Below are 26,556 nucleotides of genomic sequence, written 5' to 3'. Positions count from 1 at the left end.
ATTTGGAAATTTTAACATGGGTGGTTTTTGCTTTGCAAATCTACTCAATCTTTTTTCTGCCTTTTCCTTATATTCTTATTAACTCGCTTTTCCATTTTAGCTAAAGCCATCTCCAAGGATGTTGAAGATAGAAGGTCGGAACTTGAATTTCTTTTTTGGTTTTAATTATAGGAGAGTACTTAATTTGTTTAACAGTCTGATAAAAAATTGGATAGTATGGTGTAGCCGAATTTGGAACTTCATTGTTGTCTTCTTCCTCAAATAGGTTTTTGAGCGAAAACACTTGGGTGTTCTGCCTTTTCTTGCCCCCCCCCCCCCCCCCCCCCGTTTGGGTTGATGCATGCTTCTTTAGTATTCCAGCTTCCTTTCGGAGAGGTATCCTTGTGGTAGTGGTGGGAAGACTCGGTTTTTCTGATTCCTTTCCAAGATGGTGACTGGCAAGTACAATATTGCTTCCTCTTTTTCTACGAGGTATTGTAAAATACCTAATTGAGTGTCCAACAGCTGGTCTGAGTTATCCATCATGTTCCCCAAGAGTGAGAATTGATTCTAGGATTTTTTGCAAAGTGAATAACGCATTGGATACAGGGTTCTGACAATTTGGAGATTGTAAATGCCTTGTAGAAAAAAATTCTGGTGATTGGGAAAAATTCCCGGATAAAGTTGGTGATTTTTGAGGAGTACTATTTACAATTGTCGTGTGCTTCTCAGTTTCTCTAGGCTCTCGACTCAGGAGAGATACATTGTACATTGTCAGGTAAAGTAAAATCTGCTGCAGAGATTTGGTGACGTTTTTGTTCGTTGAGATTTAGGAATTTTAGTTATTTTTCCCTGATCTTGCAGTACTTCTATTTGTTCCAGGTCTTGAACTATATAGTTAGTTGCTTTGTCTCCCTTAAGTTTTTGTTGTTGTTCCATTAGATCTACCAAGTGGACTTCGGTGGTATTTCCGACGTTCTGCACATTACCTTGGATGTACACGTTTCCTTTTGCTCATTAAGTTCAGACCCTTTACCAGTGTCGTTTATTTTTGGGAAAAATTGCGTTATTTCCACGTTCCTTAGCACATGTTCTATGGGAGCCTTCTTTCCTGCATTAATTTGTGTGGCTTGCTCTGTTCGAGTCTTTTCATAAATATGGTATGAGATCTTAGTTTTTTGTAAGCTATACTGAATCTAAGAAGGTGCGGTAGTTTTTTTTTTTTTTTTTTTAGAAATGAATACACTATTTAGCAGGTTTTTTACTTCTAATGGTACAAGGTAAAACTAGATGCTAAACTTTCTAATTAAACGTTTATGAAGGCGAATCCAAAGGAAAATAGATACCAAGGTATTATAGTGGGGTGTAAGAAGGTATGTAATGATACAAGATTATTTTCTGCTCGATTGCCACAGATCTATCTGTCCATCTGAGACCTTCAACGGCGAAGTCCCTGGTGATCTGTCCACGCCGTCAGTAATCGAGCCGGCACCGCCGTCAGGAATCCAGAGGCCGAGGACAGCACCCCGGCTGAACACAGAGCACAACCCGGCACCCTCAGCGCACCACGGTCAACACTGCCACAGGGACGAACACCCTCCCCCACCACCCCCGGGACCAGAGCAGCTCCGCCGCCCACCTGCCCCGGGAACAGCAGTCCACGTTCCAATTCCTGCATGCCTGCCGCACACCACTCATCAGCCTTGTCCCATCTGCGTCGGGTTCAGTGGTCGGCGTTCAAGTGCGCCAAAAGGACCACAGAAGGAGATGATGGGCGGCTTCAGTCGCTGGCAACGGTGGTTCCCGATTCCTACTGCGGTAAGAGAAATGACTGACAGCTTCAACCGCTATTATCAAGAAGCTTGCAACTCCAGGCGCAGAAGGGAGAGTGTTAATAATATTGGCGGCTTCAGCCGCTGGTAGTTGAGGCTGGTGGTGTAGCTCAGCAGCTCGCGGGTTCTGCCGCTGGTAGGTAAAAATGTTCACTTTGAAATGTGAGGAAAGTCTCACGCGGCTCCTGCCGCGGATAGAGATGGATTTGGTGGCTCCAGTGCAACTAGGTAACTACACACGGCTCCTGCCGTGTTGCAAAAATGTCAGCTTTTATATCTGAGGAAATGGTTTCCTCCCCCTGAAGTCTGCAGCCTCTGAGTGTCACTTCGGCCGCTCGCAGCCTTCGGGGCCACCGCAGCCGCCTATGCTGCCTTGATGTAGTAGTCCCGCCGCCCAGGCTCGGCTCCCCCCACAGCGCCTCCGATAAGAAGGCAGAGCGGGCAAAGCGTTTTCCCGGTTGCGGCTCATGGTTCAGCGTTTGTTTTGTTTTTTTGGTTCTCCGCTATGCCGCCGCCTCTGCCGCTCATGTGCTCAACTCAGCTGCAATCAATAGTATACAACAGCCTTTTGGAATATCCCCCAAAATTGTTATGGAATTTTTTGGCAGAGGTCAACAGCTCTAAAGAAACGCACTGTAGTTCTATGGTCTTTAGGAATTTCATTCACGCCAAAGCAGCAAGACTCAAAGGGCATATCCTTATGTACACTTCAAGGGAGCCCAGTAGATCTCATTCAGGCCTGTCTACGTAGGATGACATGGGTATCAACTGCCCTGCTAAGGAAATCCTTAGGATTCAAACTTGCATGGATAACATACCTATCAAATCATCTGCACCAAAACAAGCCATCAGAAACCTCCAGGGCTGCTGGCAAGATTTTGCTTGGCATGTCTCAAAGGGCATGTGCGTATCGGCCCACAACTGCATTTACATATAGCAGTGCTCATATGGCTGAAGAAAACATGTGAAAGAAATTGAGTTACTGGTTGGGGGTTAAAGCCCTTCACAGGCAGCAACCATTACTCTTGCCAAGGTGAAGTCACAAGCAACCCCTAAATTAACCTATGCATTAACCTTCTGGTAGCTTGGCACAGAGTAGTCAGGCTTAACTCAGACGCAAAATGTAAAGTATTTGCGCAACACTTCAAACAGTAACAGTGAAAATACATCATAAAAGGATCTCAGAGTAAGAAAAATTAATTAAAAAAAAATACAAGACCAAAACAACAAAAAGCTAATTAGTAGAACCAGAGATGAGAAATTAAGGATTTTAGTGAAAATAGCACCAAAAGGCGTAAAGTGCCAACTGTGGATACCTGAGCGTGTCAGACTGGGACAAAGTCACAAGTTCAGACCGAAGGCGAGGTAGCGCGGGCTGGCTACATGGACCCGGTTCAGTACCTTAAATCCTGGTTTACCAAGCATTGGGACGATCTGCGTTGAAGATGCGTTGCGCAGATGAAGTGAAGCGTCTGTTTTGAGATGCGGCGAGGTTACTGTGTGAGGTTCTGCTGTTTCGAAGATCCCAGTCGACGAGGGCTTGCGATGAGGAATACAAAGTTGCGGATGAGTCACCCATTTGGAGTGTTGCATTGGTTCTGAGAAGCTAAGAACTGGAGTCGGTCGTTGTCAAGACTGCCATCGATGAGATCAGAGGACCTGCGCAGAGGATGCAGCAGCGGCTCGGATGCTGCGACAGACTGCAATGTGGGTCTTTGCAGGGGTGGCAGCAATGCATTGGTTCTGCTCGCGGTTGCATCACACAGCAGAGGATATGTGTCGGTTATGCTGGATCTACAACGGCTTGCACAGCACCGTAGGCCCACTTCCAAGGGGTCCCAGACTGACACCACTGGGCAGAGTAGGCTCACAGATGTGAAAGTACAGGTGCAAGGTTGTTGGAAACCTGTTCTATCCAGGAGGCTTCAGATCAGGAGGCCAGCAACTAAACTTTAGAGTTACTTTGGGTTCAAGATAGGCAGGTCCAGTCTTTTGCACCCATGCAAGAGAACAGTAGGTCAGCACAGCAAGGCAGTAGTCCAGCAGGCAGCATTTTAGCAAAGTGGCAGTCACCCAGCACGTCATCCTGCTTCCTGGCAAAGTATTCACAGTTCTAGAAGTGTACTGAAGTGGTGATGTTCAAGTAGTTCTATTCAGTTGTGCTTTTGAAGTGGGAAAGAAGTTTCTAGAGGTTTCCTATTGGAGTCCGCAGGCATCCTGCCCATTGTGTCCTGGTTCCAGACATAACTACAGAGGGTATGCAGCCATTTGAATGGAGACAGGACACAGCCTATCCAAGCGTAAGTGGGGCTGTGTACAGCTCCTTCCTCCGATCCTGCCAGTGATGGCCGATCGAGGCACACCTAAGCTCTCTATTGTGTGTGGCTGTCTAGGAGGAATACACAAAGCTCAACTGTCAAGAACACCCATTCATGTGACCCAGGTACAGGCTATTAACATTAAATGGGTAAAGCAGGAAAATGCCAAATTTCTAAAAGTAGCATTTTCAAAATCGTAACTTAAAATTCGATTTCACCGTAAGTTAGGATTTTTCATTTAAATTCCTAAGAGACAAAACATGAACTTGTTACCTGCTCCCATTTGGAAATTACAGCTTATTAAATGTAGTAAGATAACTCCAATGGTATTCTATGGATGAGGTAGGCCTCGCGAATGTAAGAGTTTCACTACCAGGACATGTAAAACTTAAAAGCACATGTCTAACTTTTTAAATACACAGCATCCTGCCCTCTGGGTTGTCCAGGGCCTTCCCTAGGGGTTACTTGTATGCATTCAAAAAGTAATGTTCGAGCTTGGCACTTAAGTGAGTGGCACAATGAGTGCTACAGGCCCACTAGGAGTATTTAATTTACAGACCCTGGGAACACGTGGTGCCAGTTTACTAGGGGCTTACAAGTTAATTAAATTTGCCATTAGCACTGGTAGGCAGTGGTAAAATGTGCAGAGTCCCAAGGACAGCAAAAACGAGATCAGCAAAAATGGAGGAGGAAGGCACAACATTTTTGGGGAACACCACCCTAAGGCTGACAGGTCTAACAATGTCTTTGCCAAATGCATCAATGCTCTTTGGGCGCAGTCTTGCACTACATGAGTTATGTGCCGGGGGTACTGCTGCTCCAAGAGACCAATCTCATTTCTTTCTTGGCTCGATATGGGTACAATGGTGAATATCCTGCAGGGTACTTTTGGGGGTCCAGTGTGGTGGTGATTCTACTCCCAAGCCTCGTCCCCTTGCTGCTTCCCAATCTATCTTGGCCCACTAAGGAGGCATGTGGCTCTTGAGGGCTACCTGGAAGGTACCCACTATAATTTGCTGAGCATTTACGTCCTGCCCCCAGATCTACCCTTGTGGCCCTTAAGGGACTCATTTCAGGACTCCTGGATTATTAAAACAGAATAAAATGTGAGCAACAGACATTTTCATTCGAACATGATAAAAGGTCTGATTCACAGACTGTACATAATTTAAAAAAAAAAAAAAAAAAAAAAGATTGCTGGGACATATTCATCCAGAAAAACTTTCAATTCATTTTTAGAAAGAGATTAATATATACCAGATCAAGGGGTCCCTCTTTTTTTCCTTTTCTCTAACCGCCGCAACCAAGAAACTAGCAATATTAAAAGTTTCCCAAACATTATTCAACATCTGTAAATATGTCAGAGCAGGCCTTTCCTGCAGAAAGCTTTTTTCCATTAAAATTGGTAGTATAAAACGTTTACGAATGTGAAAATTATGCTCGCAGAACAAGACAAAGTGCAAAGTATCTTGAGAAGTTATCACAGGTGCAAAGGCCCAGATCCTCAACCTTTCTCCACCCCTGGGGTTCTGCCAGTAAAAACTGCAAATAGTAGAGTCTAAATCTTACTAAGAGGAAATGGTGATGGGGCTTAGCAGCTACATCTAAATAAGGTTCCATGGTGCGATGTGTTTTCAATCGTTGGTGGGCTCGTACGGTTGATTTAATCAGATCTAGCCTCTCTTTCTGTGTGTATCATGCATAAGTAGGATTTCTTGGCCCACAACAAATCTTTCTTCAATAATTTATCTGGCAAATTAAACAGCTCAGGACATCCTAATTGCTTTGCTATCCTTTTAATGTAACTCGACCACGGGATATTACTTGCTCTTTCCAAGGCTAGGCAATCATGCATGATCTCAATTCAGGTTTAAGCCAGGTCATTATCCATTTGAGTAAGGGGCCATTCCAATCAAGTCTAACACAAAACCAATGCCAATTTCTTGGTGTTGTTGATTGTGGACCTGATAGCAGGCTTCGCACATTTTTTTCCACTATTTGAAGGTCTTCAGCTTCCTTATATTCCCATATTTCCGAGCCTTAATGTGAAATAGCGATCCATTTTGCTGTACAAATGTTTAGCATTGCTTGCACTGGCTTCGCCCCTAATCTACGTGCAAAATCAAGAACTGCTACGGACGAACTGGCCAAAGCGTTTCTTTTGGCTTTCTTTTGCGGTACCCATGTAACCCTGTAATCAAATAGGACACCTAAGTACGAAAATGTTTCTTGTGACATTGCGTGTGATCTTGGAAGAATGTTTGGGGGAGTGTGTAAGTTCCAGGGAGTAACCGTATTGGATAATTTGTAAAACCCATTTGTCTGAGGTGATTGGGTTCGACAGGGAGAAATTGTGAGAGACGTCCCCTGACAGGAGTGGAATGATCAGGGGTAGTGGAAGGAAGTCACTGGTGGTTATTTGCGGGAGAAGGGCATGTGGAGTTGCCTTTGCTGCTTCCGTTCCCATTGTTTCTTCACAAACCTCATCTGAAATAGACTCTTGATGAGGGTGATTGGTTGTTGCACTTGTAAGAGGAGGAATTTTCTGTAGAAATACTTTGAGAGCCACCCCTATTCGCAGGCAACTAACTGCAAAGCCCTCATGGACTCTGAATGATTACAAGGGCCAAGGTCATCAGCGACGTGGCAGTTCTTTGTACACAAATGTATGTTAAAATCACCTAATATAATAACCGAATAAGGTGTAATTTGCTTTTCCCTATATGAATCTAGGAAGCGATTCAAACTGCATAAATGTCAATTCACAGAGGTTCTTTCAAATTAATTATAAAAATTAACAAAAAGTACTTTAGGTGCATTTATAGGCATACCCTGAACCACAAGACAATTACCGGACTCAGAATCCAGTTTGCAATGGTTACTTCTGACATTTAGGGAAATTAGGGTTGTTAGACCGCCCTTTGGTCTACCAGCTAGGGAAGGCCGTGCAGGCTCAGAGTAAGTTGTATAGCCATCCAACCAAAGGGTATTCTCGATTTCCCAGGTTTCTTGAAGCACACCCACATCATACTCCCTTAATAGCTCAAGCCACCTAGTGTCAATTTTCTTTCTTACACCCACTATATTCCAACTGAGTACCTTAAGAGTGTGCATTTGTTCTAGCTTCCTCCCCCATTATTGTGCAAGTAGTAGAAATACTCTGGTTGACCACATGCTGTCCATTCTTAGGGGAGCATTTTGTTAGTCAGTCGTTAGTATATGGCCGACTAAAAGGGAAGAATCTATTTGTTAGTTCAAGCCTATTTTCTACTGCCCTCTCTCTGATTACTTCAGCTGTATTTAAGTGGCATATAGGTTGGAAGAAGAGCACAGCAAGAGGGGACAACCATCACTGTTCTTGAATCTAATACCTGGCCCATTACTAACTCTGAGTGTCTCAACCGGGCTATGAAGTCTATAGCCTGGCTCTCCACTACTGGGAGAGGGAATGCTTTAATACCACCGAGCCTTGGTTACAAACGTCTTGGGATAGCCAACCAGCTACATTAATCAAAATTGATAACCATACAATCACCCTCTTCTAATTTAGCACCCCAGCCAACCCATCCCACCTGCCTGGCCATTATGATTTGTCAACATGCTCTAATCCAACAATTTCTAGCCTCAGAATGTTACTTTGTGAATTAGCTGTTCTGTAGTTTGTTATGTAATCTTTGAAAAGGGGCACCCCTGTTAGCACTGCTACTAGAGGAGTAGCTTAAGGTGGTTAATGAAGCCTACATCTATTACCAGACCAATGTAAGGGAGATTTGTTAGACTCTCTCAGTGGAGGGGATTCTGACTGCGGGTAGGACACTAGACGATTTGGAATGGTGACCAACTGTCTAGTTTCTTTGCTTTCCTAAGATATCCAGGTCAGGCTTTGATTTCCCAGGGTGTAGAGTATTATATCGCACCCCCCTCGTGGACACAACATTTTGTGTAGGTTGGGTATTTTGGACGCCATTAGGCATCTTATACATAACATTTTTGTCCTTAACCGTGGAGTTAGAGTCTGCCAGTTCCGCCAATTGAGATTCTATTTGTGTTAACTTCATCATGCCTTCTAATACATTAACACATGTGTTTAAGTCCTCCCTGAATGTCCCAAGGAATGTCCTGAATGTCCCAAGGAACGTAATATATACTATTCCAAAGACCTGCGCTTCCTTAAGACAAGTCGTTGCATGGTAACGGAACGCATGGTAACAACGCGTTTGTTGTATTGCCATTGTAAAAGCATGAGTGATTGTGTCAAACATCCATTATGGATACTATTAACTCTACTACCTCCCCAGAGGTGAGGCAGAGGGAGGGGATTGGCAGACTGGGTGAATGGCCTAGGATTGCGACACGGCTTAGAGTCCGTATCCCTGGATTTGTGGGATCCACTCACGCCTCAGCTGCCTCATTCCACCTCTGCAGGAGGAGCTCTTATATCCCAACTCATGGGTATCAGATAATGCCCTAGTGATGGAACACTTCGAAGCCCACAGAGGAGGCACACCGGTCTGGCATTTCAACGTCTGGTTCCTGGCAGATAATTAGTTTATGGTCTTCCTGCTGCAAGAATTGAAAGCCTTTCTAAAACTGAAGCAAGGGACGGTGGATTCTCCCCGTACACTTTGGGTGGCGGCAAAGGTCACTATGCAGGTAACTGCTCTATCATACCAGAGGGGCAGTGAATGGGAGAAGTAAAGGAAAACACTAGAGACGAAGATCTTAGTTTAAAACCGTAAAACTGCAGGCACCAAACAGAGCTTTCCAGAAACAGTTCTATTCTGTATAAAGCATGTCAGTGCTGAATGGCATTTGCCAGACAGGTGTATAAATGGAGAAACTAGTGTAAACTTTTATATTGGTTGGCAACTAAAGAGGCAGAGATGCACATGGTGTCCCATCTCACTGAAGAGGGGAGATTACTCTCAGAAGCATAATATATTATGTCTGCCTTTGAAACTCACTAATGTTATCCTATATGCAGGAAGATAGCTCGCAAGACTCCAAACTCATTGCAGCCCTTCCTAGGCTGAAAAAGTTTGGAAGTCATTGGAAAACTGAACAACTAAGAAGCAGAGCTCCGGATCAACATCTGAAGATGTTGCAAGAAAGAAACTGGCAGCAGCATGCAAGTGTCACTTATTTATGCACCTCTACAACATCACTTCCAGTGTGGCATGGGACCCGTACGGAGCCTCACAGTGCTTCCTAACAGCAGACAGAAGCACTGCTATAAACAATTTCCAGTCTAGCATTTGTGCCCCTCAGAAGTAGGTTGAAGGCACTGTAAGATAAGGTCTCACTGAAGTAGTGCTTGTTACAGAAAAATATTTAATTCCATGAAGTATGAAAAGATTTACAACTGCTGATACAAAGCTTTGGGTGATTTAAGACATTTATACAGGTGTGTGTGTATAGAAGGATGTAGGTTGAAGAGTTTGGTGTTGCTACTTATCAGCACACTGGAAAAGCCCTTTGGCGCATAGTGTTTTGCAGTGAATGGCAGTTGCGAGTCGCGCTTAGTCCACAAACATTTGGAGGAAGATTGTCATCAGTAGAGCTGAGCAGTCAAGTGAAATGGTTACACTAGAATATTGGCATCTTAGATGACTGAATGTTTGCAGAGATCAAACTTAGTCCAGAGATATTGTCAATGTAAAACCAGATCAAAAGTCACAGAAATCCATTTACCTGCCATACTTATTTGCAAAGAACTGCAAATCAGCATGGCACTTAGAGCAATGATTAAGTCCCAAACATGGACGTGGGTAAATTAAGTAAATGAGGCACACTGGTGCAAATCAAGAAGACCAATATTTGTCAGATATCTTTGCAAAGAGATCAGAGGGAATATTAAAATTACCCCGTTATACGTCAGGCATAAAAAGTGGGGTAGTAAGAACCATCTTGCATCATAGCTCTAAAGTTGATTTACTAGAGGGTATATCAAATTAGGTGAAAAATCCTGAGCATCTTTTTGTACCTGGCTAACAGCTTCAAATATAATAAAAACATTTGTTTTACAACTCCCAAGTGAGTTGTTTCTACAGTAAATTGTGATGCAGTCAGGCACATTGGTTCAGTACAAATTTCACAGAAAATCACTACTTTTAATACAGAAAAACAAATAAAGTAAGGGCGGCATACCAACAATACTGTTTGTATAAACCATCTATCACAAGAATCTACATACCTGGCTTGCATAGAAATGGCCAGTTATTTTCACAATCACCTGATCATTTTCATCAGGTGTCTGGTCCCGGGGTACTACAACCTCTGCACTGGTCAAATTCTGAAGCTCGTTTACCTGGCAATGTAAACAAGATATTACATTTTAAGGTAATGTACTACACAGCAACCTATTAAGTATTCCTTAAGACTCCGCTGGTGCCCGTTAGTCAACATAGATGTATGGATTGAATGCAAGACTACTAACACTGCAATCACACTTTTGTCATTTGTCCACTTTAGTATTGATTAGAACAGTGCCATTGTAAGGATGTATGGAGCAATACATTTTTGGGTCGTTTCTCAGAGGAATTTTGAATTTATTACCCATGTTCAGCTAACTGAAACCCTTGTGATGGAAATAATATTGAATTGTATATTACACTTTCAAACATGGGGACACAGCAGCTGAAAGTTCCAGTTGCTTGACAACTCCCAGCCAAATAGTACCAAACAAAAGCTTGAACCACTCACAGTGATTTCTTTTTACACTAGGAAGAGGCAGATGAGGAAAGAGGTAGGTGAAGATTTAGAGCATGGTAGGGTCAGATACCACAACAGAGTGGGAGAAGCAAAAAGAGGGAGTGAGCACACTGAAGAATGAGATAGGAGGAGAGGCAAGTGGGAAAGGGGTGAGCTAGAGAAGAAGCAACAAGGTATATATAGTGATAAATAGCTAGCTATAAAATGAGGGACAAAATGGGAATACGCATACAAAAGCGAATCAGCAAAAGTAGTGAAGCAGAGAAAGGTAGAAAGAACGCTTAAAGGTAGAAAGATGAGGAGAAGAGGTGAAGTGAGGAAGAGAAGGCAGATGATACACACTGAGTAAAACAGAAGTGTCAGAACAATGAATAAAGACTAGGAGAGGTGAGGTGGAGAAGGTTTAGGTCCTTCCTCCTAAACCGATCACAGCGACTCCTAATCAACGGCAACCTATTTGCACCCTCCCTGGTCGGAGTCCCTCAAGGCTCAACCCTGTCCCCCACCCTCTTCAACCTTTACCTAGAACCGCTTGCCGAAGTGCTACGCACTTCAAATATCTCCTACCATATGTATGCTGATGAGACAGATCTACATCAAAACCTCATCTCTCGAAGAGATTCTCTCATTGAACGAAGCCCTGAAACTCACTGTCCAATGGCTTGCCTCCAATCATCTCAAACTCCACGCTGATAAAACTGAATTTCTCCTAATTTCCCCTCCTAATACCAACCACGAGATTCAAACATGGATTAACGCTATCACAGCCTTAAATTGCCCACCGACCATCGTGGACTCGGCCAAATCCCAGGGAAGTACCCTTGACAGCAACCAGAACATGCGGGACCACATCAATTCAGTGAACAAATCAGCCAGATTCCACCTGAGCCACCTTAGGAAACTGAAACTCTTCCTTGATGCTCCTGACTTGAAAATGGCTGTCCAAGCACTCGTCATCTCTAGACTGGAATATGGCTGCTCTACCCTCAGGTTTACCTAAGAGCTCCCTGGCACCTTTAAAAGCCTGCCTCAATGCGGCAGCCAGACTACGTACCGGCACAAGGAAATGCGACCATATTGTCCCACACCTGAAAGCTTTGAACTGGTTTTCCTTTGAAGCAAGAATACAGCTCAAGCTAGCATGCAACACACACAAGGCTTTATACTCAAACTCCCCTGCATATCTTGCACGGAAACTTGTGATTTCCAGAGAAATCAAACTCCCAGGCTGCCAGAGACCTCTTGCTCCAACCTGCATGCTTTCGGAAAAATAAAAAACTTACAATCGGGCTTTCTCGGGAGCCGCTCCAAGAATATGGAACTCACTCCCACCTGACATCAGAAAAATCCCGCTTCAAAAATGACGCCAAGACCTTCCTTATGAGTAAATTCCTTATTTAAACTTTGCCCTCAACCACCACTATGGCCCTGATCTACATCCGTCTATTGCCTCCCTGGGATTACCTAGTCATCTTGTCTTGAGTAATGGTAAATGTAATCTGTAAATACGTGTCTCATCTTGAGTAATACGTGTCCTATCGCTTGTGTATCCTGTACCCCTTGATGGTTCTATGCCTTTCTGTTCAATGCCTTGTTTCCTATAAAGCGCTCTGGTACCGTAACGGGTCAAGTTCGCGCTCTATAAAACACAGTGATCAATAAAATAAATAGAATGGATTTGAAATGAAGATGTGCAGAAAAATGGGAGAAAGAAGGTAATGATAGATTGAAAAAAAAGGTAGCAAGAAAGGAGTAAGGCGGTGAGAAGAGGGAACTGAGGTATAAAGGAAGAGATTGGATCCGGAACATGGTACTTCAGCAAACACGGTCTGTCCACCACTCCCAGATAAAAGTACCTTGGATGCAGGCTAGATAAGGGAGGGCGAGAATTCCCTCAAACCAAAAAGTGCACCAATTACTCTTCGCATTTCAATCGATTCACACACCAAGCAACTTACCTTAGAACTGCTGCTGAAAATAGTAAAAGCCAAACCTATACCCATGTTGGGATACGGCTCGGAAGCCATTCCTGGGAAACTGGGTCCGATTCTGAACAAATCTCAGAGCCAAATGTTCAGAGCATTTAAACATCCAAATCATTCTGCAGCAGCCCAGATTAGATTGGAATTCATGCTACGCGATCAAGTCTTGGCACCAAAGGCCTGCATTAGTAAATATCTACAAACTATGTGTGCTGCCAAGGTAGGAATGCTGACAAATTTTATCTCGAAGGAAGCATCCTCAGCGAATCACTATCGCTCAAAATCCTGGGACTGTCGCCTTTCATGAAGCATAGAATATTAAAACAGCCACGAATCTGTGGAATCAATCATCCATACCAGAACTTTAAAAAAGGAATTAAATCGACTAATCTAAAAAGCATAATCTGTACAAGATTGTCGGGCCCTCGTGGTACAAAAGCATGCTAACGTCATACGAAGAATCAACACAAGAAAAATTCAAAAATATCTTAGATACTTTTGCTGTGCACTACAAAATCAAGTATTGCCTTATTTGAAAGGGAAACTTCACGTCCCTCGATCTTCCACCACCATGGTCGACATAGCCAGTGTCAACAGTGTGTCGGTTTTGTGGTCAATCTCAGGAAAATGTGTCATACCTTCTCGGTATTTGCCCAGCCTTAATTAACGACCGCAGGAAACTCCGTCAAATGTGTATCAAACAAGGATCCCGTACATTTCAAGCAGCAGTTGATTTTCTGCCTAATGACGCTCATACTCAAAGCCATTAGTGGTCTGATCGAATTTCTAACTAAAGCCGACATGCTGCTTAGAGCTTCTACTCTGCCTGTCACATGTGGAACATAAAACGGTTATTCACAATCCGGTTTTCCATTTGTGCTTTTATGCTTAAAGTACTGTTGCATGCAAACTACCACCACTGACTTGCACTTTTAATCTTGCACAAATACATGAAGCACTGATCCATGGGTAATTAAACAAGACCGCTAACCAAATGCGTATTTGATTATTAGACAGTTAGGAGTCCAACACCAACACTCCATACTAATATCACATTCAGGACTTGAGCAAAATCTTACCCCGGCAGAATGTGCTTACTTTTATTTACGCATTGACACTTTTAGCTTCACCGTAATGGGTGCAACAGCAGCGACTGTGGTTTTAATCAAACACATATTACTATTAACTCACTTATAAGATTCAGCAGCTTTTTTTTTAACAAAAATGTATTGCCAATTTTGTAAATGATTTTATAACTAGTGCAAAAACACTGTCCAACACTCCTTTGCTGTAAAGCAGGCAATTGTACATGTGACATGCAATTATAACTACAACTTTAAACTTTTCACCGAATTATATTTTATGACAGTATTTGGCAACATACCTGTGTTTGTTTTATATGTTTTAGCAGTTTGCAATGGCTTTAATTAGCTGAACAAACTTGAAACTTGATATGGGAGGTGGAGAGGTGAATTAGTGAACCAATGCAGAGGTTAATTTGAGAGGATAGAGGAGCAGCTAGAGAGTGTTTAGGCACGGAGACAAATGAAGTAGAGAGATGGGGCAGTGTGTGTTGAGAGGGCAAGGAGAGATGAGAAAGAAAGGGGGGGGTTAGAGAGCGGGAGCTAAGGTGAGGTAAAATAAGTTGGAAAGGGATGAAGTAGATGGTAAGGAGATAAAGAAAGGTCAGATAGAAACCCATGAGTGAGATGCAGATAGAAGTATGAGGGAGACCGGGGTAGAGAGGCGGTAAGAGATTGAGATGAAGAGGGCTACAGAGAGGAGGTATAGAGATGGGGTAGAACAAGGTGCAAGGTAAGGATGAAAATGGACAAGGAAGATATAGGTATATAGAAAAGTTGGTACAAGGGAAGAGAGGCGTAAAAAGAGGGGGGTAGAACAGGTGAGTTGACGAAAGAAGAGGAATTCTTTTTTAATTTAATTGCCGCCAATGTCTGAGCGCAGGAGGGTTACGGTTGGGCAAATGCAGCGCTCAGATTTAGCAAATCTATATTTTATGCACAGTTCTAACTTTACCAGAGGTTCAACTGAAAGAGGGGACCCTGAGCAATTGCCCACATTTGAAAACTACTCTGGATTAGGAGGTCAGGCAGTTTGTTTTGTTAGACACTAAAAAACAGACCGCATGGTGGGTGAAACAATTTTCCAGGTAAGACGTGCTAAAAGAAATATACTCACTGAATTGCTGTCCCTACCAAATTAAAATATTGCTGAACACAAACACCTCGTAAGCTATGCTGCAAATCCAAACTGTGTTGCTCAAGGATTTTACTTATGTGCACTACATTCCTTGCAACCGATTTACTATAGGACTCCACAAAAGGAAAATTCTACTTACCCAGTATGCATCTGTTCTTGGGATATAGAGCTGTAGAGTCATATGCTATACATAGATCGCCATCTAGTGTTGGGTCCGGATGTTCGCACTTTATTTTTCTTCGAAGAAGTCTTTCCAGTCACTAGGCAGGTGACTCCTCCTTTCGGTGATAGTGCACATGGGCATCAACTCTATTGTTAGATTGTTTTCCCCGCAGAGGGTGATAATGGAGATAGTAGGAGTAGTAAAAGGAGATGTCCATGAATGCAAGTAAGATGTTACTGCAACGGGTGGGTGGGCGCATATGAGACTACAGCTCTACATGCCAAGAATAGATGCATATTGGGTAAGTAGTATTTCCAGTTCGAGGCATATAAGCTGTAGATCATATGCTATGCATAGACTATATAGCAGTTATCTCCCAAAACGGTGGCTATCCTGTATCTGTTGCAGTGGTCTGAAATAGTGTATGTAAAACTGCCTGGCCCACTCTAGCTTGTTGTCTTGCTAACACATCTACACAATAGTGTTTTGTGAATGTTGCAGCTTTGCATATGTAATCTATGGGTATATTTACTAACAACGCCATAGAAGCCCCCAGTTTGCATGTAGAGTGTGCTCTAGGAGGAACTGCCAATGTTCACTTTGCTTTGCGTAGCAGTTTTAAATGCACTTGACTATCCACCTTGCAATTCCTGATTTTGATATGGGCTTGCCTTTGTGTGGTGAAGCAAAAGCGACAAAAAGTTGATTTGTGTTACGGATGGTTTTGTCCTTTCTATGTAATACAGCAAAGCTCTATTTACATCTAATGTGTGTAGGGCACGTTCTGCTACTGAATCTGGTTGAGGGAAAAACACGGGTAACTCAACAGATTGATTGATATGAAACGCAGAAATGACTTTAGGAAGGAATTTAGGATTAGTCCGAAGAACTACTATGTTGGTGCATTTGTAAAAAATTGTTCTTCTATAGTTAATGCCTGAAGCTAACTCAATCTTCATGGTGATGATAGCCAGTTTTCTATGTGAGAGATTACAGTTCACATTTGTGTAATGGCTCAAAGGGTGGACCCATTAGTCTGGCGAGGAAAAAGCTGAGATTCCATATTGGAGCAGGTGGACATTTAGGAGGAATAACTAGAGTCCTTGCATAACTGCTTTAATGTCAGGTACTCCAGGCAGTAACGGATTATTTGTAGAACCCACTTGTTATTGACTGCCAAACTGAGGGAGGGAGGGGGGGGGGGGGGGGTCTAACCTCTATCTCTTCCCTTACGGTTATTTCCTCTGTAACCCCCCCCCCCCCCCCAGAAGTAGTTCTTCGAGCCAGAGGGTTGGTTATTACCCTTGTAGGTGGAGGTAGTTTCTGAGGAAGAATTCTTAGACCCTGCTCGATAGAATGAGCGTTGAAAGGAACCACAGCCTTGTGGTGACTGAAGCGCCCGATGGATTTGGCCACTTCAGTGTCTTTCTTCATCTTTCCCAGTGAATAGTCTACCACTGGGCACAAAAGGTGTTCCTTATCAAAAGGTGTGTTTAAGACAGAGGTTTGAACCTCGGGTTTAAATCGAGAGATACGTAGCCAGGCGTGTCTCCTTAAAAGGACACTGGTATTTACTGCTCTGGCAGCTGTTTCTGCAGCATCAAGGGAGCAACTGATTTGATTGTTGGAAATAAGTTGTCCCTCCCTTATCAGGTCTTCAGCTTTAGATTTATGTTCTTGGTGTAGATATTGGATCAACTGTCCCATCTCGTCCCAACGCGCACGGTCGCATCTAGCTAGCAGCGCTTGTGTGTTGGATACGCACCAAAAGTTCACTGCCTGAGATGCGACTCTCTTCCCCGAAGCATCAAGAAGCTTAGATTCCTTATCTGGGGGTGGAGCATCTCCTGTGGTTTGGGAGTTAGCCCTTTTGCATGAGTTAGACACTACTCGAGAGTCCAATGGTAATTGTCCCCTAATGTACGCGGGGTCAGATGGTGCTGACATATATTTTTTGTCTAACCTAGGGGGTAATGATGCATGCCCTGACAGGATCACTAAATATATCATCCACATGTCTGATCATACCCTTGAGCATTGGTAAAGTGTTTGATGACTTTTGAATAGTGCTAAGGGCCTCGAAAAAGAAATCCTCTTGAAGGAGCTGCACACCATGGTAATTGGCAGCCCTACCCAGCAATTCAATGCAACCTTCACTGTCGTCTGGTGGAGAGGGTTTGGTAGGATACAAGTCAGGATCATTGCCTGTGGGTGAGTTAATGTTATAGTCGTCCCATGGGTATGAATGAATGAATGAATATTAGTCTTCTAAAGCGCAAACTTAGCCCAGAGGCGTGAAGGTGCTGCAGGAGGGACTGTCAGACAGAAATAGAAGGGAGGCTCAGACTGATGAACCTGTAAAGAGCCAGGTCTTCAGAGCCTTGCGGAAGAGTGAGAGACATTTGACCAGAAATATCAGCAGGGAGGGAATTCCAGAGCCTAGCAGCGACAATGGGGAAGGCTCTACCTCCCCATCTAACTCTTAGACCTGGGGACTGCCAGCAGATTTTTACTGGCTGATCTAAGCCGTTTAGTGGGAACATAGCTCCTGAAAAGCCCTTTAATGCCTTCTGAACCTAAGTCATAGAAAGCCTTGTGGGTAAAACAGCCTTGAACAGAATTCTGTGGTTTAAAGGGAGCCAATGCAGCGTGCTGACATAAGCCGAGACTGAGTGATATTTAGGGAGATCGATCACCAGCCTGGCCGCTACATTCTGCACCAGCTGCAGACGACGAACAAGGCCCTTGTTAATGCCCAAATAGAGGGCATTACAGTAGTCCAATCTGGACAGCACTAAGGCAATAACTGCCTGCTTTCAGGAGGCGAAAGAGAGGAAGTGGGAGATTTTCCCGAGAGTCCTGATAATCCAAAAGCAGGTGGACTCCAAGAGAGAGTTGTCCACTAGGACCCCTAGATTTTTTCCATGGGATACAGGGCAAGGAGAAGAACCAAGCGTATCTGGCCACCAATCATTGGACCAGACATTCTGTTGGTTTCCAAAGATCAGGACCTCGGTTTTGTCCCCGCTGGGTTTAAGATAATTCTCAATCATCCAAGAGGAGACTGCCTTCATACAGCTTTTGAATTTAGTGGCAGATTCCCTAATACTGTGGGTAATACACACCATGATTTGCGTGTCCTCGGCACAGGACAACACCTCCAATTTAAAGGATCTGACAACCCTGGCCAGTGGGGCAACAAATGTTGAAAAGGGTCGGGCTCAGGGAGGAACCCTGAGGGACTCCACATAACAGATGGTTAGAAGCAGAGTAAAAATGACCCATTTTCACTATTTGTGCCCGATCACTAAGGAAGGATGTAAGTAGTTTTAGAGCTGTGCCTGCAACCCCTATCGCCCTGAGCCGTTCCACCAGTCTTATGGGAGATAGGGTATCAAAGGCTGCGGTAAGGTCAAGAAGAATCGACAGCATGGTGTGCCCTGCGTCAACCTGAACACAAATATTGATTACTGGGGTTAGCGCGGTCTCTGTGCTGTGATCACTTCTAAAACTGTGCTGCAAGCCATCAAGCAGCTCGTGCCCCCCTAGGTAGGAGCGGAGGTGAGAGTTCAGATGTTTCTCCAGAATTTTCGCTTGAACTGGTAACACGGAGACCGGGCGATAGTTCTTAAATTCAGCTGGATCTAGAGAGGGTTTATTTTTGAGAAAAAAATAGGAGGTTTGACCACCGCAGTCTTCCAAGGGATGGGGTACTGCCCCACTAAAATAGCTACAATAAGTACGGAGTTGCAGTGGGGAACAATAGCCTCCCTTCCCATTTTCAATATCTTCAAGGGGCATGATTCCATCGGAGAGCCAGATGCAATTCCCCCTAACAAGTGGTCCGTACGCTTGAGACAGAGGGGGGGGGGGGGGGGGGGGGGTGGGTTGGGGGGGAGGGGAAGAGGTATAGAGGTGAGTAGCTTAGGTACCTCCTCCGAGGTTGTGAAATTGTTTAGATGAAAGTGGGAGGGGTTGGGAGGGACTGATAGGGGGATCTCAGCATTAAAAGTTTCCAATGAGGAATATATATCCATGTTATTTAAACCGGGAAAAATACGCCATTTTGTCACAGAGCTCCTGGGAGAAGTCTGTCAAGTCAGGGACTGAGGGGGAGGAAAGTGAATTAATGACATTAAAAAGCTCTCTGGGAGACCGAAGGGATTCTGTGACCTTTGAGTAAAATGATACTTTTTCCTTGATAGTGGACAGGATTGCCTCAATCTTCTCAGTCTATCGGCGAACCAAGGGGCAGAGGGCTTTTTTCTCGCCACATAATGCTCCTAAAAGGGAGCTAGGGTGTCCATGGCTGCTAAAGCCAATTGGAAAAGTCAATAGCCGCCATATTAGCATCTGAGTGCAGTGGGTCATGATGGCTCTTAAGTAGGTTAAGAAGAGCCTCTTTACTAATAAAACTATAATTTCTCTTCTTCTCCATTACCTTGTTATTGGGTGGGACTGTACACTGTACCGGGATCTGGAGATTGAAAGGAATGGCGTAATGGTCGGACCATGAGAGATGTATAGGCTCTCCTACCATGATCCGAGAATCATTAGAAAATATGCCATCTAATATATGTCCCGCTACATGGGTGGGGCTCCTGACCAATTGTGGCAGACCACAACAACCCAGAGTTTCCAAGAACATTGGAGTATCCTTACAAATAATTTCATCAAGGTGGCAATTAAAGTCACCCAAGAGGGTAAGATTAGGTCTTGCCAGGGACGGTTCTATGAGGTTACTGAAATCCTGGCTAAATGATCATCTCGGTCCAGGTTGGCAGTAAGTCACAACACAACAGTGAAGTTCAGTTGGATGGATTTTCATTAAGTATAAAGCATGGCACGGATCAAGAGATGTAGTGAGTGGGTCGGTGAGGCAGGAATAGACATCCTTATACAGAATGCCCTGACCCCCACCCATTCTACCTACCCTGTCTAATCTAGCTAGGACATAACCAGAGGGAATTGCCTCCACAAGATCAGGACAGGAGCAATCCCTAGCCCACGTCTCAGTAATAAACACTCCATCGGTCTTGCAAAGCAAGACAAAGTCCCTGAAAGCAACCTTATTCTTAATAAGGGATCTCACATTGCTGAGAAAGCCCAAGAATGCGTGATGGAGGGGAGGTGAGCAAGAGGCTCTCTATGGAGGCATCGCCAACACCTGCCTGAGACATGCAAAAATTGCAGGAGGGGCAAACATATAACTTGAGTCCCAACTAAGACCTCCAGGTCCACATAACTGCGAGGGATTCCCTACTGCTTTAGATATAGAAGCTCTTTCCTTGTGTAGGTACAGGGTTTGTTCTGTTTCACCATGAAAAGGGCAGGGTCCTGGCGCAGAATGCAGTCCTGGCACAGACCGGCTTGCCTTCAGCGCGCCCGCTGCACGTCCGACCCAGCATGCCCGATTAGGCTGGGTCAGAAAAATTAGAGCGCAGCCTTCTGCCAACAACCAAAAGAAGGTATGAGGCGCGTGGAGAAACTCACTTCCCTCTGCAACAAACGGTAAAGCCGCGGCAGACCAAGGAAGTGAGGCATGCCCCCAATGGAATTAAATGAAGTGCAGCAGTAAAAAGGAGTAACTATTTTAACAAATATTGACATAGCCAATAGGCCTCGCCTTTGGGACCTTGTGTTTAACCAGGCAACAGTTGATGTGGTTACACCAAGGATATTGTGCTGCATAACTAAATACTCACAAGGTCCCAAAGGCGAGACCTATTGGCTATGCCAATGCTTGTTTTTTTTTTTATTTCAGACAGCAACAGCCCCAAATGAGACTTCAGTATCCAGAAGACTTGCAAGAGAGAATGACTTTGCTAAGCAGACTGCTGCAGTTTAGGAGTGCATTAGCCATTTCCCAGTTTAGCAAGCCCACAGAGTAGGAGTCACCAGTACATTGCGTTCAAAACTAATTTATGTTTATCAGCTCTTACTGTCCCAGATTTCTGTCCGGTTTTGCGCCCAAGCCATGCATCTTACTATGCCCTCCTAAAGATGCCAAAGATCAAACAGTCTGTCCTCGTAGCAAAATTCAAGACCATCGACGCAAGTATACCTGCATCTCAGGAGTCACCCACTGCATCTCAGGATTAGCTAAACAATTAAAGATGTCAATATATTAGCAACAACAGTTAGAGAGTTTAGAAAGGTTTGATTGTAATCCAAGAAATTCCATTAGTGGTTGTAAATTACGTAATAGGATGTCTAAACACGATTAATGGTTCGTTGCTAAAGGCACTACTTTTTAGAGTGCAGCATTTCTGCACCTGGTGGAGAGACTTCCCCAAGGGTGTTTGCCATACACCAAGTCACTGACGCACAGTCAGGCCCAAGGAATAGTGACCAACTGTGTTGTCAACTAAGGCGCCATCGATTCAACTCTCTTCCTTCGGCATGCTACAATCAGTCACCATTTTTCAAACTCTGCCTTTAACCTCAGGTTGTCTGACCCTTGCTAGAAGGGATAAATACAATAAAAATTAATATAATGAAGGCAGGTAAAGCACGTTGTAAAAAAGAGAACTCTACACATCTGCGCTTTAAGCGAACAAATGTAACTATTCTGAATTGTAACAAAACCCAAGTCAATGGAATAGTAAGCGAGGCTGAAGCTTACTGTACGATACCTGCAGCTCCAGTGAGGAGCCCAGGCCTGCATGGGTGCGAGTGTTGGGATGCACTGACAGGCATACGGCAAATGAGTAAAGGGAACTAGAGTAGTGGGAATGGTACACTGTCACGTTAGGCTACACTAGCCAAGTGAATACACATGGATGACTGATAGCAAGGCAGTGACAGCCCCCCCCCCCCCTCTTCCAGCGTAACACCTGTAGCCCAAACGTATGTGGAAGGTTGGATTTTAAGATCTGTATGCGTTATAGCAACAGAAAAGCACAAATTTAAATAATTACTTAAGATTGGTCATTGAAGCAATTCTACCGTTAAAGCATAGAAGGATTTCATTTGTGGAGTTTAGCACAGCGGATTACATTTCTACTCTTTTTCTGCATTTATATTTACGGCCGTCTATGGAAAGACAGCTACATAGGGCACCGCATTCAAGCTGTAAATAATCTTTAGGCTATTCATTTCTAAATTAAACAAAATTATTTTCTTGAAATATGAATGAGCACGTTAATGATACAATTAGTGCGAAGAACAACATTACTGTTTCATAGTCTTTTGGTCTGGAAGGGCTGCAGTAATGGTATGAAACCTTTTTCTCTAACGTTTAAAATGACCAGAAACATAAAATGTACAGGACAGAGGCACCCATCAACCATGCATCCGAATTCTGGCTCACAACACCGGCTTTAAAATCCCTGCGTCGAGGCAACACGAAAAAACGAAAAGAGCGCAAATAAAGTCTTTAAAACGGGCTCACTGTTGCAGGATGCATCTAACTGAATACACGCAGTTTCCCCTTTGAATAGCAGTAATAAACGTCCCGCTCTCGTGTTACCAGCCCTAGTTTCTTACAAATTGTGCATTTGACCTCTTTACTTCGTGTTGTGACTACATGAAGTATGGAACCGATAGCTCGGGGAGTGAAGCTTCCGTCACGCTGCTCAGGTCGTTACGGGTCTGGTTACAGCGGCTTCCGACAGCAGTGTGTCCCCTCTCACTCCCAAGCGGCTGAGACGGATAAAGACTGTGGGCCATCGAACCACCACCACTGCTGAGAAAAATATATCAACTTGGGACCAATTCTGTCTTTGCTTCTCAAGCTTACATGTCATGACTTCCAGGTCTGTTCCATGCCTAGTTCTTGATGGTTCGTATTGTAATCAAATTACACAGCACCCATACCACAAGAATTGGGGGCGGGAGTGGGGGCTTAATGACAGTAGGCACAGACAGTCTTATCCAACAGAAACAAGGGCGCGCGCTTGAGTTTCCCTTGCGGGAGCGAGCGCGATAATTGCTACCATATGGCGGCGCTCGCTACCGCAAGGGAATCGCCAAACATGCACGCGTGCCATTGGAAGCAATGCAATGCGTGCACATTTTTGCCCGCAAAGCTGTGCCAATGACTAAAGATCTCTTTCCTATGCAGCGGATGCGCGCTGCGTAGGCGAGACCTAAAAAGCAGTCCCGATTATAAATCATTTAAAAGGATTTCTTAAAAGCGTCTGTATAACAGAGTAAAGTGCCCAGTGCTCGCCACAATCAATATATGTACAAGTAATCCGCACAAAGTGATTTCTGTCGAGACAGTCCACTCACTGGGTCTGCAGGTATTGGCTGACTATAGTCATCCCCATCATCCTGGTTGTCAGGTGTATGTGGTGAATGCTGAGGTGAAGTAGACACAGGTATAGACTGTGGAGAGGGAGGAGATGGGATAGGAGGAGGGGAAGGGTTAGTTTCGACAGTTCTCTTCTTCAAAGGAATGTGATATTCCTCCTCATGTGGGATGTCTTCATCCTGGTCGGAGCCGTACTCTGTAACCGATATGGGTTTCTGCTCTTCCTCGGCCCGATAGCATCGCCGGTTTCTTCCTCCGATTCAGTTTCGAAGTGGTCCGGAATGGAGCCTGTGTGCTGGCTCTGCATGTCGCGCTGTCGAGCCAGACGGTCACAAAGCGTCTTCGTGGAGCGTAAAGCTTTGCACGTGTCGCAGTACTGTTCACTGTGCTCAGAGGACAAGCATGTTACACACTTCATTTGAGTCGGTGCGCAGGTATTTCACGTGGCACTGATGGCATATTTTAAATCTAGTTTATTCCATCAACTGCGAGTCGAACTGACACAAGTAGGCCCAACGGCTACCACGAGCTATCCTATCGAGAGGTTTTTTTTTTTTACAGTAAAAACGACACGCGAAGAATGGATTACGCGGTCGGAAACAATACAGTCTAGGTAGAATGTCTTGCGCACCGAAGGAACGGTGTCGAGCCGGAGCGCATCGACTAACAACCGAACCAGATGGCGGAAAAAAACAATCTAACAATGGAGTTGATGCCCATGCGCACTATCACCAAAATGAGGAGTCACCTACCTTATGACTGGAAAGACTTCTTTGAAGAAAAACAAAGTGCAAACATCCAGACTCAACACTAGATGGCGATCTATGCATAGAATATTATCTGCAGCTCATATGCCTCGAACATTATATTTTCAGAGCAAATCTATATTTATTACTATTTGTTGATGTTTTTCCCAAGTCATATTTTTTAATTTGAGATTGTTTAAAATAAGGGACTTTCTTAATAACTAGTTTTGAAACCGAGCAAAAACAAAACCTGTAATTGCAAGGTTGTCAAGGGTTCTGCATTGTTTGATGTGCCCCCTATATCGTGCACACAATTCTTCTATGGCTCACAGGACTAATCTGCTGTTTATTGTTCGCAAATTATTAGTTTTCTTATCGCATGAAAATAGGTTGCATGTGTATGTTTTAATAGTGTCTATAATTATTATATTCTTGCAACAGTACACTTTAAAAAAGAAATAGTTGATGCTATAATATTTAAGAATTTTCCATATGTTGTCTCCGTTACCTCACTAACCATCGGGACAGTTTCTCACGATGGCTGCGAGAAACACAAAACCAGCGCCTTCAGCTTCCTAGGAGCGAGAGAATCTTCTTAAAATTTCAGGAAATGTGCCATCTCCTTACCAAAGCTAGTGACTGAGAACACAGAGGATTTTCATAAACCAAACTAGTTCTTTTTGGGCTTTTATTGCCTACCTTCAGCTTTCACGTAAGCGACAAATGTGACTCACCTTTCACGATGGCAGATCTTTTATTGCAAGTTAATAGTAGCCAGGACAGAGTAATAACGGACATCTGCTTTTATAAGGTTTACTCTTTGTTCATGTAGAACAGTCAGAATTTTTAAAGGTAGGTTTTTTCCCATATGCTCTCCCCTTGAGTGGTTCTAGCACCAGATAAAATGCTAGTTCAGAATTCTTGTGAGCACGCTCTTAGGAGGAAAGGATCCCATTTAAATATATCCGTGATATACCGTTCCATTTTCAATGCAAATTAGAAACAAATTCATTGGAGTATTATGGGGCACACCCTGTTTTTTTACCTCTCTCAATTGTAAGATGGAAGATCTGTACTTTCTTATAGACACGTGAAATCTATCTTCTGTTGCAAGGACAGGCCTGGTTATGTCACAATGCAATACCTCAGGGATCCACAGATTAAAATCAAACTTTAAAACACATACTTTGTGATTGTTAAAGCTAATAATTCACCAACTTGCTATTGAATGAAGGAACGGATGTAATACTCCTAGAGAAATGTTTTGCAAATCGAATCTACTCATTGAGGTTAATGGTTAAAATGAGAGCTGTACGCCATCAAAATCCATTTTGTTGCACTGTGATTAAGGGTTTGTTTGTGCCCCTCATTTGTCTTCCAGCATACAGATGAGACCATTTAAATTGACTTATCCCCTACTCCATCCTCCCTTTTGGTCACTTTCGCACCTCTTAGGAGTCGCTCAGCACCCCCTACTCTCCTGATTACTCTTAACCTTGCCTACCCAGCCTTACTACCCGGGCAAGCCCATCTTTCACTCAAGTTCCTTCTTTTTATTCGCATCTCAATTCAAGAGCACCGACTAATCCACCTTCTCTATATTTCCTGCTAAATGGCACCAATATTCATGGGGTGATCCAGATATTTGTTTGCATCTGTTAACCCTGGAAAGACTGCACTCCGAGATGCTTATCTATTGCACCTAGGAAGATCCCCAACAGCTCCTATTCTGGCGCTGGTAGTGTCGATCTTCTGAGGGTTGTTAGTCTGTTGTGCCTGCATGGTTTGCACTTAGAATACAGCTTGGTTGCTTGCTTGGTAAATCTCTGGTGAACTAGGCCCTGGTCATTCATAGGTAATATTCTTAAGAGCATTCATTACCCTGGTCTCTAGTTAGCTTCTATAATAGGAGGAGTCTTGGGTAGACTAAATATAGCACATACTGTGGTGGTTACTAAGCTGTGCCTCCCTATGGCTCTCTTTCGTAACTCTTGGGTGGACTGCAATGACCTACATTCAATTGTGTTTTAAATTTGAGTCTACTGCTGTAGTACAATGTTTCTGCTGAATACACCATCTACCCACAGATGTCTCGCCTTGTGAACATCCTTCAGATATTAAATTGGATCTGGAACTTCCTTACGCCACCACGTACCAGCAATAGCTCTCCAGCACAATCAAGTGACTCCAGTCGTCTGCACCAGATGCAAGTGTCATATCCTGTGCAGGAACATTGTCGTTTTTCCTATGTACGCATGAGCATGTTGTAGACTACCCTCTGCTTTGAGCACGTTACTATACAAACATTTTGATTTGTGCTACACTGTACTTTCACACAGAACCTGCTG

The 26,556-nt window shown here is 43.8% G+C and overlaps 1 protein-coding gene across 1 annotated transcript in view; it reads right to left on the bottom strand.

The window, feature by feature from the left end:
• The window catches only part of IGF2BP3 (insulin like growth factor 2 mRNA binding protein 3), a 643,796-nt gene that overhangs the window by 82,229 nt on the left and 535,011 nt on the right, over positions 1-26,556 (bottom strand). Inside the window, exon 14 of the mRNA XM_085631537.1 lies at positions 10,323-10,436. Within this exon, the coding sequence (XP_085487663.1) occupies positions 10,323-10,436 (114 nt within the window). The remainder of the gene's footprint in view (positions 1-10,322; positions 10,437-26,556) is intronic.

This window comes from Triturus cristatus, chromosome 10 (genome assembly GCF_964204655.1).
Source record: "Triturus cristatus chromosome 10, aTriCri1.1, whole genome shotgun sequence".
NCBI lineage: Eukaryota > Metazoa > Chordata > Amphibia > Caudata > Salamandridae > Triturus > Triturus cristatus.
This window is presented reverse-complemented; position numbering and strand designations above follow the sequence as displayed.